General features: G+C 62.0%; 1 protein-coding gene across 1 annotated transcript; it reads right to left on the reverse strand.

The window, feature by feature from the left end:
• Positions 1-4,479: 4,479 nt before the first annotated feature.
• FIGNL2 (fidgetin like 2) lies at positions 4,480-9,724 on the reverse strand. Its single transcript, XM_042023676.1, has one exon. The coding sequence runs from the start codon at positions 8,590-8,592 to the stop codon at positions 6,310-6,312; it is 2,283 nt and encodes a 760-aa protein (XP_041879610.1). The 5' UTR covers positions 8,593-9,724; the 3' UTR covers positions 4,480-6,309.
• Between the last annotated feature and the right edge of the window lie 2,313 nt (positions 9,725-12,037).

Consider the following 12,037-nt stretch of genomic DNA (forward strand, 5'->3'; position numbering starts at 1 on the left):
ACCCCTCACCTGTAACCCCTCATCCCATAACCCCTCACCTGTAACCCCTCACCCCATAACCCCTCATCCCATAACCCCTCACCTGTAACCCCTTATCCCATACCCCCTCCCCTGTAACCCCTCCCCCCATAACCCCTCCCCTGCAGCCCCCATCACTTGCCCTGGAAGGACCCAAGGAGGACCCGGCGCAGTTGCGGAGTCCCCCCGAGTCCTTGTCCCGGGAGGGGCTGGGAGGCAGCAGCGCGGTGTGGGGGCGGTGCTGGGGGCTCCGGCTCCCACCCCTGCTCTGGCACCAGCCCTGAGCCCGTGGGATCCCCCTGGACTGACAGGGACTGGGGCAGGGGGGTCAGGTGGGGGTTCCTGCTGCTCAGTGGTGCTAAAGGGCCCTGAATTGGGGCTGCGGCCGGCGGCTGCTGACCCCTCACCTGCACCCCACCGCCGGCCTCCACCTGCTTCCACTCCCGACCAGAAGGGCTGAGCTGGGCATGAGCCTCACCGCAGGCAGGGTTTAACCCGGAGTTGAATGTCCCAAGGCATCGCCTTGGAATTGCTTTTCATAGTTGAGTTTTGGTCACTTTGGAATTATTTTTCATAGGAAACATAATCGTGAGTTTTGGTCCAATTTATTTAACAAATGTGAATTTTGCTGCTCCATTGAGGCCAGTTAAAGCAAACCCAGAGCGTGGTTGTGCCGTCCTGCACCTCCCCCATGTCACACACTGGTAACACTGGTTTAACTGGGCGCAGGGATGGAGGATTCCCAGTTCTCCCCATCTGTAAATGTGGTGGCTCATTCCCTACCTCACAGGGGTGTTGTGAGGCTTCATTAGCGACCGAGTGCGATGCGTTGAGGATCGCAGGCACTGAGGTGCATGCAGGCAGAGCGGGGCACTGGAGCACTGAGGGGGTGACCAAAAATGCTGCTACGAAAGTCCCGCACCCTCCTCCCGCTGTCCAACTGCGGGGCAGGGCCAGTTCTTCCCTCTGACACCCGCTCAGGCCACTGGTGTTTGCCCCGTGCTCTTCGTGCTCCCCCTTCCACCCCGCGGTTTTTCTCTCTGTTCTGTTTTACCTGGGGAGAGGAGGAGGATGGAGCTGGGGGAGGGTGGAGGAAGGCGATGGAGGAACGGGCTGGGAGTTCCATGGCTGAACTTTTGAGTTCCTTTGTACTGTACATCTTTTTACTTTGGAATTTGCAATAAAGAGGTATGTCCATCTTGTTTTAACAACTTCTCCTGACTGCCCTGTCGTTCTGTTGCCTTCACTCCCTAGTCCCCAGAATCCACGTCCCCAGCTCAGACAGGTCATCGCTCCTGGGGCAGAAGCCAGGGCAGGGCAGGACTCCAGTGGTGGCTTTACAAAGTGAGGCCGGTCTGAAATGAGGACGTCCAACGCCAGCCCCTGAAGGAGAATCCAGGAATCACTGGGGGCGTGGGGAGGGAGTCACGGCTTTGAAACCCCCCCAGGCACAACACAAAGCTCATCCCAACCCCATCCCGGCATATTCTGGCTCCTCCTTCAGGGAGGTCGAGTGCTGCTTTAGGAGGTATCTTTAAATCATTATTATATCCTGCCACGACCACCCTGCTCCCTCACCTCGCCCTATCCCTGCAAATCCACACCGCTCCAGGGAAAATTTCCAACCTGGAGCAGCCCCTGTGGTCATCGGGAAATGCTCCATCCAACGCTCTCTGCTCCACTGCATCCTCCTCTTGCTCCATCCCCTGACGCCGGGGCTGAGCAGCTCCTCGGGCTCCCTGCGGCCGAGGCAGCCGTGCTGCGACACGGGGGGGACGAGGGGACAGATGGCAAAGCAGCCCTGCACCCCCAGCAGCTCCAGACCACGGAGCAGCGTGAGCAGAGCCTGACCTTCACTGGTGGCCACGGGGACAGCTCGGTGCCAGGGGCTGCCCGTGCTGGTGCTCCAGGCAGTGACGCTCCAATGGCAGCGGGTGCCATTTTATTTAGGGGGGATAAAGAAAAGCGTTCTATGAATTAGATTTGCTGGTCTTTGAAAGCTGCACTCGGGGTTATTTGTCCTTCCCTTGTTGGAAGGAGTGGTTGGATTGATGCAAATCATTTCTTAATACGAAGCGCGGGTTTAATTCTAATTGCAGCCACACCGGTGGCCGCGATCACACCCAAAGCGCTTCGCCTTGGTTCGATTTCAGCAGCAGGGAGAGGCCACAGACCCTCCAGGACCCCAACGATGCTGGATCCCACAGTGAGCCCCACAATGAGCCCCAGGTACTGGCTCAGCCCGACAACCCAGCAGAGAGGTTTTGTTCCCTTCCTGTCCCGAGGGGACATGACCAAGGGAGCTTTGCCCAGCTCCATCCCTGCCACGGGCAACTCTGGCATCCAGTGACACACGGGGACATCTCCAGCACAGCTGGAGTTGGTGGTGATGCCTCGTGGTCACCTCGCCCTGGATGAGCCAAAGACGGGCCCCTCCCTGCCCAGCAGAACACACAGGGTGGGTCTCTGCATCTCAATCCCTCCACGGGGCTTTACTGGGTCTTCTTTTCCCTTTAGCGGTGCCGCCCCGCTTTCAGGCGCCCAGGAGCCTCCTCCAGTGGCAGAAGTACATCGCGGTCGCCGTGAGGAGCGTGGAGCTGAGGAAGGCTCCCAGGACGCCCAGGACCACGGGGCGGACCCAGCCCAGGAGGCCGCGGCCGTACTGGGGGGGCCGGTGCCGCTCGAAGAGCAGGTGCCCATTGCGGGGAGCCCTCCTGGCCCGCGCCCCGCCAGGCTGCAGCTGCACGGAGCTGAGGTGCTGCACGCTCCGGCCGTAGCCCTCCACGTTCCTCCGCAGCTGCAGGCTCCGGTCTTGGTTCAGGTTTTTCCCCAGCTCCCGGGCGACGTCGGAGCGCCCGATTTGGTGCAGGCCACGGACCAGGCGGTCCCAGGTGGTCACCTCTCCCGCCGTCACCAGCCAGTGCCGCAGGGCTTCGGAGCATCCCCCGGGGCTGCGGCTGCCCCGGCGGCGGCGGATGGGGCGATTCTCCTCGGAGAAATGCTCCGGCTCCGGGATGCCCAGTTCCTCATCGGGGCTGTTCAGCTCCACCTGCAGCTGGTGGCACTCGGAGTCGGCCAGCAGCTCGGCGATGCGGCCCATAGTGTGACGGCCCACGGTGGCCGCCACCGTGTCCTCACACCGGCCGCCCACGGCCAGCACGAGCAGGACGAGGCCCAGGTGCAGCAGCATTGTTTGGATGCCAGCGTGGATTCGGTGCCTCCCAGCATTGGGGTGTCCCAGGAGCCTGGAACCCCCCCTGACCTCACAGACCAGGGGCGAGGTCCCTGTCACTGGGCCCCTTGTCCTGTGTCACCTTCCAGGACTGAGCATGCCACGGCCTGGCAGCCCTCCTGGCATCCTGGCATCCCCTAACTTGGCCTTCCCAAGCCCCTGTGGGGCGGCAGGGTGTGTAGGGACACGGGAACACACCAAATGTGTCCTTAATCACCTTTGGGGACAAACCAAGGTGCTGTAACTCGAGGAGGAGCTTCGAGGCACCTTCACTGCGGACAGTGACGTTTGTCCAGCTCTCCAGCCTTTGCTTCCCCCATCCTCCTCATCCTGGAGCACCCTGCCTTCATCCGTGGGGTTTGAGCTGGGACTGTCCGGCCTCCGCAGCCTCCCCACCTCTCTGCCAGCAGCTCTGGAGCAGCGGGATGGGGCCGGTTCTGCTCCTCGGGACACCTCCACCACCCCACCCCACTCCCACCTCCCAAGGGCCACAGCAGCAGCTCCCCTGGCCCTCCCCAAGCAGAGGGGACACAGCTCCCACCCCCCCGGACCTGCCTCTTCCTCTCCCACCCCAAAGCCACAGAGCCGAGTGGGCTTTAGCCAAGGCGGCTTCACTCGGGGTCTGGGCCAGGACCCCGCAGCCACGAGGTGGCAACGCAGCCCTGAGGTGCCACCAGTGCTCTGCTTCGAGCCGGGGTGACGATAAACCGCAATTCCCCTGGATCACCCCAAAAATCCCACTGCGGAGGCGGCGGGGCTGGCAGCAAGTGGAGAGGAGCCGAGCCCCCCTTTGCTGGAGGAGGATGATGAGGAAGATGGAGCCTTCCTCCCGTTTTCCTGGCCGACACTCCTCAGCTCAGGTCATTTATTCACCTCGGGGGTCCCCGTAAAGGATGGGTTGTTGTGGGCACTCTGCTGCTGGCACGAAGGCTCCAGCCCCTCCTGGTGACTGGCCAGGGATGTCACCGTGTCCCCTCCCAGCCGCTGGACCCCTGACCACCCTCCCACGCCGTTTCCAGCCCCCCCTGTACCTGCAGGGGCTGAGTGGGGTCTCAGCAGCCCCCAAACCTCCGGGAGCCCCCCAGGCCTGGGCTGGGTGGGGGGACCCTCCAGCAGGGCCCCCCCTCCCTCCTCATCACCCCTGCCCCGACGAGAGAGGGGCAGCCCTGGACCCCCCCATCACCCCAAGGAGAGGAACTGTTCAGGTAATCTCTTTTAATACTGTGTAATACTTTTTTTTTTCTTTTTTTTTTTTTTAAAATACAGCATTTCTTGAGGTAGACCATCCCAGCCCTAGAGCTTGTCTGTCTCAGACATCAACAAGACATGAATTAAATACTTTCATGTACAATATGTTGCAAAATGAGGTAGAAATGGTTACAGAGAGTGTACAAATAGGATAATAATAATAATAATAATAAGTCTTCAGGAACCCAGCACGACTTTTTGGAGATGGGAGGCAAAGGGGTGCCCTGGTAATGCCCTGGATGCAAGAGGAAATTAGGAAAAATTGGGGAAAAAACCTGGCAGACACCTCTGGGGGGGGCCCCTGTGAGGAATCTGTTCTCTCTGCATGTGCAGACCCTGAGGTTTGGGGGGGCTGCTCCAAGGGGGAGGCCTTTAGAGCACTAAAAAGAATAAAAATTGACATTTCAGTGGGGCAAACCCCCACCGTGATGCAAAGAGGGGCCAGGGGATGGGCTGGGGGTTCACGCTCTGTGCAAAGCCCCTCGCTCAGCCCTGATGGGCTTTATTTTTTGGGGGGGGAAGGAGGGGAAGCGGGGGGGAAGTGATTTGCCCGATCTGCGGCCAGCTGCTGCCAGGGCTCCTTAGTGCTCAGAGGAGCCAGAAATCCCCGAAACTGGGGGAAAAAGGAGCTCGGAGTCAGCGCCGGAATCCTCCCGGCCATGCCTGGGGGACCCCCGTGGTCCCATCCCCCAGTGCAAAACCCCCACTGGGAGGGGGATCCCTCCCAGTCCCAACCTGGCGCTGGGGTCCCCTCCGTGACCCCCCCGGATGCAGCAAAAGACTCCGGGGGGACCCACCCTGCTCCAAAAAGCGGTGCCGGCGACAGCTCCCAACCTACAGCACTAAACTTTGCACTGAAGACACGTTACTCCACCAAACGCTACAAGAACGATGTCGAAAACAAAACTTAAAATAAAATTATGGCATAATATATGTGGAAAGCACCTGAAATACATTCAAATTTCATCTTTGTAACAGCTTCAAGTTTATTTTTCCTTTTATTTCTTCCTTTCTTCACCCCCTTTGGAAGCAAATGCAGGAGGCAGCTTTGTCCCAGGTCGGAAAACTCTTAAAAAAATCTCCTTTTTCCTTTTCTGAGAAGATAAAAAGTGTTTTTAAAAAGTGTTTTTAAAAAAAACATTCTTTAGTTTTTTTGAGGTAATTCTTTTCCTGAGTAGTTAAAAAGAAAAAACGAACAAACAAAAAATACTACAGACCTTACAAAAATAAAAACCCAAGTCTAGGATATTCAACAATCTACAGCATTTTACTCCAAAACCCCCTGGTTTTGGGGTGTAACCCATTGGTTTGGGGTCTAACCCCCCCGGTTTGGGGTGTAACCTCCTTGTTTTGGGGTGAAATTCCCTGCGTTTGGGTGTCTCCCCCAGCTCCCCCTTTCCCTGATCGTCGCCAGGTGAGAAGGGGCTCAAAAGACACCCGAGGTATTTCTGTCGGGAGTAACGAGAAGCAATCAAAAAACCATAATAAAGCTTTTGGGTGGATGGGGGAGCTCCCGATGCCACAGAGCCGAACCCCAGGGCCCTGCTGGCAGCGCCGCTCCGGGGACGGATGGTGGGGAAAACAATAAATAGCTTATCCTGAGTCGTGGGCGACGCTCCCGAAAAGCCACGGCGCGGGACATCCCCGGGCGAGTCCGACACGGGCGAGATGAGGTACGTGGTGCTGCCGGCAGGGCTGGTCCCCTGCGCTTCGGGACGAGGGACCCGACCCCACTCAGAGAACTGGACCCTAATCCCCGTCCCAAACCCGCCCCCGCCGCCTCGGGGTCCGTCCCCGCTGCCCCACTGCCGTCAGTGCCTGGTGCCGTACATCTTATCCCACTCCAGGAACAAGTCCAACTCCTTCTGCGAGGCGGCGGGGCGCACCTTGCAGAACGCCTTCTCCAGGTCCTGGTAGCAGGTGGGGGGTCCGGTGAGCGCACGGCGAGCGGCCCCGGCGTGCTGGCAGAGCCGCAGCAGCTCGGCGCCGGAGAAGCTCTCGGTGCGCTGTGCCAGGGCCGCCAGCTCCCGCTCGCTCAGGCAGCAGCTCTGCTGGGCCAGCGCCTGGCGCAGGATGTGCCGCCGAGCCGCGCCGTCCGGCGGCGGGATGTACAGCCGCGTGCCGAAGCGCCGGTGCGACGCCTCGTCGATGCTGCCCGGCCGGGCCGTGGTGCCGATGACCACCACGTTCTGCTCGGATGAGGTAGCCACGTTGTCCAGGTAGGAGAGGAGCTGGGACTTGAGGTTGCTCACCTGGCTGCCGTCCTCGCCCGCCCGGGCCGCCAGCAAGGACTCGGCCTCGGTGATGAGCACCACGGCGGGCTGCCGGCAGTTGGCCACGAAGAACACGGTCTGCAGGATCTTCTCGGCTTCGGCCTTCCAGGTGGAGAGCAGCGTGGTGCCGCTGAGCCTCAGCAGGGTGGAGCCCAGCTGGGTGGAGATGCAGCGGCTCAGCAGCGTCTTCCCTGTTCCACGGGGCCCGAAGAGCAGCAGGGTCCGGAGCGGGTGGCTCGTGCCGCTGTAGGTGCCGGGGCGCAGGATGGGCCACACCAGCTCCTCCTCGATGGCCGCCTTCACGGAGACCTGCCCGGCGATGTCCGACCACTGCACCGGCGGCCCCCGCTCCACCACCTTGGTGTTCACCAGCTCCAGCACCAGCGGGTCGACGTTCTTGGGCTGCTCCTCCAGCGGGGCACCGCCGAACACCAGCGCTTTGGAAGGCAGGCGCAGCGGGAAGGGGGCCCCTGGCTCGGCCGGCCGCTCCCCGTTGGCGAGGGGGGGGCTGAACTTCTCGAAGGGCTCTGCCAGGGGAGCGTCCCTGGCGCCGTAGGACGGCGAGACCATGCCCTTCATCTGCTGCCCGCCGTACTTGCCGCCGTGCTCTTCGCTGTTCCCAGCTCCCGCCGGCCGCTTCCCGGGCTTGAAGGCCACCTGGGGGGACTCGCCGCTGCCGCTGAAGCCGTTCCCCCGGCACTCCCCGTTGTCCGACATGGGGTAGGGGGACTTTGGCTGCTCGTAGCTGTATTTCCTGTACCTGCCCTCCCCGTCGTCCTCCCCGCCGATGTCGAACGCCTTCCTCTTCAGCGTGCCTGCCGCCTCGGTGCCCAGGGGTGGCACGGCCAGGGGCCCCAAGCCAGCGCCCTGGTAGCCATAGCCAGGGACCCCCGGCGGGCGGGCAGTGGGCGGCGGGGCCGGGATGGGGGTGGGTGCCGCGATGCCGGAGGGCAGGTAGGAGGCAGAGGGGTGAGGCGGGTGGATGCCCCCGTAGCCCGGCTGCGGCGGGTAGCTGCTGGCGGCGTAGTTGTACATGGGGCCGGAGGAGCCGTAGCCCGGCACCAGGGCGGGCGAGGGGTGTGGGGGCTGCAGGAGCCCTGAGCTGTGGAGGGCAGGAGGGTGCGGGGGGGGAAGCGCTGCCGCTGGCTGGGTGCAGTAGCTGGAGGGCAAGTAGGTGCCACCGTAGCCTGAGGGGTACTCCTGAGATGCCCCGAGCCCCCCAGAGCCGGCAGCGGCTGCTCCGCAGGAGTTGCCGGGGTACACGGGATCGGCGAGGTTGGCTGACACCACCGGCGAGCCGCCGAGCCCGATGGCCCCGCTGCTGGCAGGGACAGCCGGCGGCACCACCCCCTTGGCGCCGGGGAGGCCATCGTGGATGGGGGTCAGGGGGTAGGTGCCGTCAGAGCCGTGTGCCCCCGGCCAGGGCTCCCCGTCCCCCTTCTGGCCGTTAACGGGCCCGAAGGCGCCGTCCCCGTATCCGCTGAGCGTCGAGCGCTCGTAGGGCGCGTCCAGCACCCCCGAGTACTTCTCGGCGTACCTCTTGAGGAGGTTGGAGGCTGTGAGCGCTGAGATGTCATCGTTGGCCCAGGCGTAGTTGAAGCGCTGGCGGGCGCTGGGGTACAGGTCGGACTTGTGGGCTGGCGAGGAGGTCGTGGAGGAGACGTCCAAGTGCTGCTCCGGCCACTGGTTCAGGGACTGGGCATGCTCTGGTGACCAGTGCATCTTCGACAGACCTGTGGGGACAGGGCAGCACAAGTGAGAGCAGCACAACGGGAACTCTGCGTGGAGCATCCCCAAAACCTGCCCTGTCCTGCGCCCCATCGCAGCCCCGGGCTGTGAACACCTGCTTCAACCAACTGCGGATATTCACAGGATCGCTGAGGTCGGGAACGACCTCCAGGATCATCGAGTCCAAGCTTTGACCAATCCCCGCCTTGTCACCCAGACCAGAGCACTGAGTGCCACGTCCAGCTGCTCCCTGACCACCTCCAGGGATGGGGACTCCAGCACGCCCCTGTCCGCCCCAATCCAATGCCTGACAACGCTTTCTGGGCAGAAATTCTTCCACCCTGAAACCCCCTTGACCGCGGGCACCTCCTGCTGAGGTTGGTATCACCCTCTCTTGCTCCAGCTCCCACTGTGGTCCCCCCTCAGCCCCACGTCCAGTGCCTCGGGGGACGCTGACGCCAGAGCCAGGCGGGGACCTCGTGCCCCTCTCACTCGCTGCCCGCAGCCTTTAAGCCACTTTGTGGCCCCCGCACAATAAGATTACTTAATGCTTTAATTGACTTATAGGGCACTTGTGCTTCCACTTTGGATATCAAACTTCCACAAGAGGATTTAGAGGGCGGCTCCGTGTGGGGTGAGCTGGCCTCCTCCTGCATTTACGGTCATTATCAAAGAGCTCCTGGTGGATAAACGCACGGCGCATCCTCCAGGAGCTGCCCACGGGGCTGGCTGGGCACGGGGGGCAAAGGTACCCGGGAGATCTAAAGGGGAAAATGAGCATTTGGCTGATTCTGTGATGAGTAAGACATTTTCCTTAATTTTGGTTTTTTTAAGGAATTAAACCAGCAAGAGTTTCCATCCTTGCTCGGCGGGTGCAGAGCGCAGCAGAAACGTCCGGCTGCAAGTGCCTGGGACTCAGGGATTTGGGGGCACCAGGAGAGCTGTCTGACCACTGCAGCATCGGCTCGGCAGGAACGAGGTGCCACCAGCCCAACCCGCAAATCCCAGTGGCATTCCCGACCTTTCGAGGTCAGGGAGCAGCTGCCCAGGAGAGGGACGCAGAGACAGCCACCCTCACCAGCCCCTCCCGGAGATGGGAGCACCTGGCAGCCCCTGGCCCAAGGAAACCCACATCCGTGCCCGGCCCGCGGCAGCGGGAGCAGCATCCCCACACCCTGGCATGGACACAGACCCTGCGCAGCAACCGGGAACTCCCGGCTTCTCCAACCCCGGATTGACCCCCACGCCCCAACCCCACTGCTCAGCCACCGCTTAAAAATCTGGCATCCCGAGATGGGCCACGGATGGAATCGTTTCTCCAAAAGCCTGGAAGAGGGTGGCCATGGCCACGGCGCGTGGTTGGAAGTCCACCACAGCGGCACAGCTCCTCCAGCTCCATCCCCACGCCCCAGAGCTGCTGCAAGGAGCAGGGCAGCGGGGGGGATGCACAGGCACGGCTTTGCAATCCCCAGGCAACCCCTTAAAGACAGGATGCGTTTGGGGGAAGAAAAACCCAAATCCGTGGAAAACCCACAGAGGGGGAGGGTGGCGGGCAGGGAGGAGCTGTCAGGGCTGAAACGGGACGTGAATGAGTGGCAGAGCGGGACAGATGTTTCAATGCTCCCCTTGGCAGTGTGAGAAAATTACTGTCCAGTGACCAAATGGCCGGGCCGGTTCCCACCCTCGCTGCTGCCCATTATCCCCAGCACAAGACAAAGGCGGGCAGGGGGGCTGGGCAGGGAGAATCCTATTGTTCCCGCCCGCCCTAATTATGGAAATCTTGTTAATCTATTCAGCAGCGAGTCTGAACTGGGCTTTTGTTCGGGGGTTTTTAGCGGGCGCACCGCTGAGGGTGTCCAACGGCTCGGCGTGGGGATGGGGATGGGGATGGGGTGCGCTGCCTCCCCCTGGGAAAAGCTGCAGCCACGAGGCCGTGGGATGCAGGGCAGCCCCAGAGCAGCATCGAGGAGCGGGGCGGCTTTGTTGGAACAGGCACGGCCCGTCCTCAGCCCTCGTGGGCAGGGCACGGCCACGGATGCACACACGCGTGTGCACGTGTGCCCCGGCCCCAGGCACGCGGTGCCGACGCCGCTGTGTAAAAACTCTGGGAAAAATCCTCACCGGAATGACCCACGGGCAGCACCCGCAGATGGCTGCACCCACCCCGCACCCCCGGGGGCATCAAGAGAGGGCTCCGGCGGATTTGAAGGGCGGAAAAGGAGAGAAGAGCAAACACGTTCAGGCTGAGGATGCACTGAAGCTGGGGTTTAAAGGCCGTCCAACTCCCCCGAGCCCCAGGAAGAGGGACTGGCTCATGGAGGGAGTGATCCAGATGGGTCTCACCCCTTCGGACAGCCCACGCTGCCCGGCAGCAGCATCGCAGCCCTTGGGTGCCAGGAGAAGCTGCCGAGCCGCCTCCGTCCCCTGTGCCACGGTCATCGTGCTGCTGCCTCCTCCTCCGCCAGCTCGGAGGATCCGAGCTTCTTCCAAAATGCACCGAGCAGTTTCATGACCCCTGAAATCCCTGCAGCGGTGCTGCCGAAAGCTGCGCTGCTCTGAGGGGCTGCCCGACCTCCCCGGGTTTTAAAGCTCCGCTGGGCAAGCTTCAGGTCGGGAAGGAGCGAGCTGGGATGCTGCAGCCTCCTTCCACAGCCCAGCCTTCGCTGTGGGCCCCCAGTGCTCTCCCAAGCCCTGACAACCCAGATTTCCCATCTCTGGGACGTGCGTGGTGCGTCTTCCGTGCGGATCTGCGCGCCCGGCGGTGGGCCTGGACGGGGAGGAGGAGGAGAGAAGAGGCTTACCCGAGTCTGCCCAGCAGCGGGAAGGACTTCTTGTTCTAAATGATGCGTTTCCTGATGACCTTTTGGGCTTCAGCTGCCTGAAGCAGAGCACGGGAGCTCCGGAGCTCATCCCTGACTCCTCGCAGCAGCGTAGGGCGAGTGCAGTGGCACCGTCCGAGTGAAATCAGGGCTGTGAGTCAGAATTACGACCTCGGCAGACGCTGCTCTGACCCTCATGGAGAACCTGAGGCTGGTGGCAACGCCTCGGAGCTGCTCTTGCCCTAACGCTGGGTGTTAAAGCAGCATATTGGCGTTAAAGCAGCATATTGGCATTAAAGCAACATTCTGGAGCGTTGATACCCGGGCTGAGGCCGGATTCCCGTCATCTCCAGCAAACCCCGGCACGGCGGGTCTGGAACAGGCAGAACAGCCCGGCAGAGCCGGTCCCAAAGGCAAGATCGGGGCACAGAGGGCACAAAGCCGCGCTCAGGGCGCGGCACAGCCCAGCCACGACACCAGCAGCAGCAGCACGGGGCGCGGGGCTCCAGCCCCAGCCCAAGCTGGGCAGGGATTCCTCAGCAAAGGCTGAGTTTTCCCAGGTGAATTCAGGGTGTTTGGCTGCAGAGACGTTCCCTGTCTCCTCCTCACGGCGCTGACAGAGCCAGGGACGGGATTGGAATCAGAGCGGGGCGAAAAGGATCGGGGCTGACTCTCCCTGCGCCCACTCCCATTCCCAGGAGGAACGGCCTCATCCCAGG

Source organism: Corvus kubaryi, unplaced genomic scaffold (genome assembly GCF_017639235.1).
Source record: "Corvus kubaryi isolate FWS band 111438036 unplaced genomic scaffold, C.kubaryi_AGA036_p1.0 37253, whole genome shotgun sequence".
NCBI lineage: Eukaryota > Metazoa > Chordata > Aves > Passeriformes > Corvidae > Corvus > Corvus kubaryi.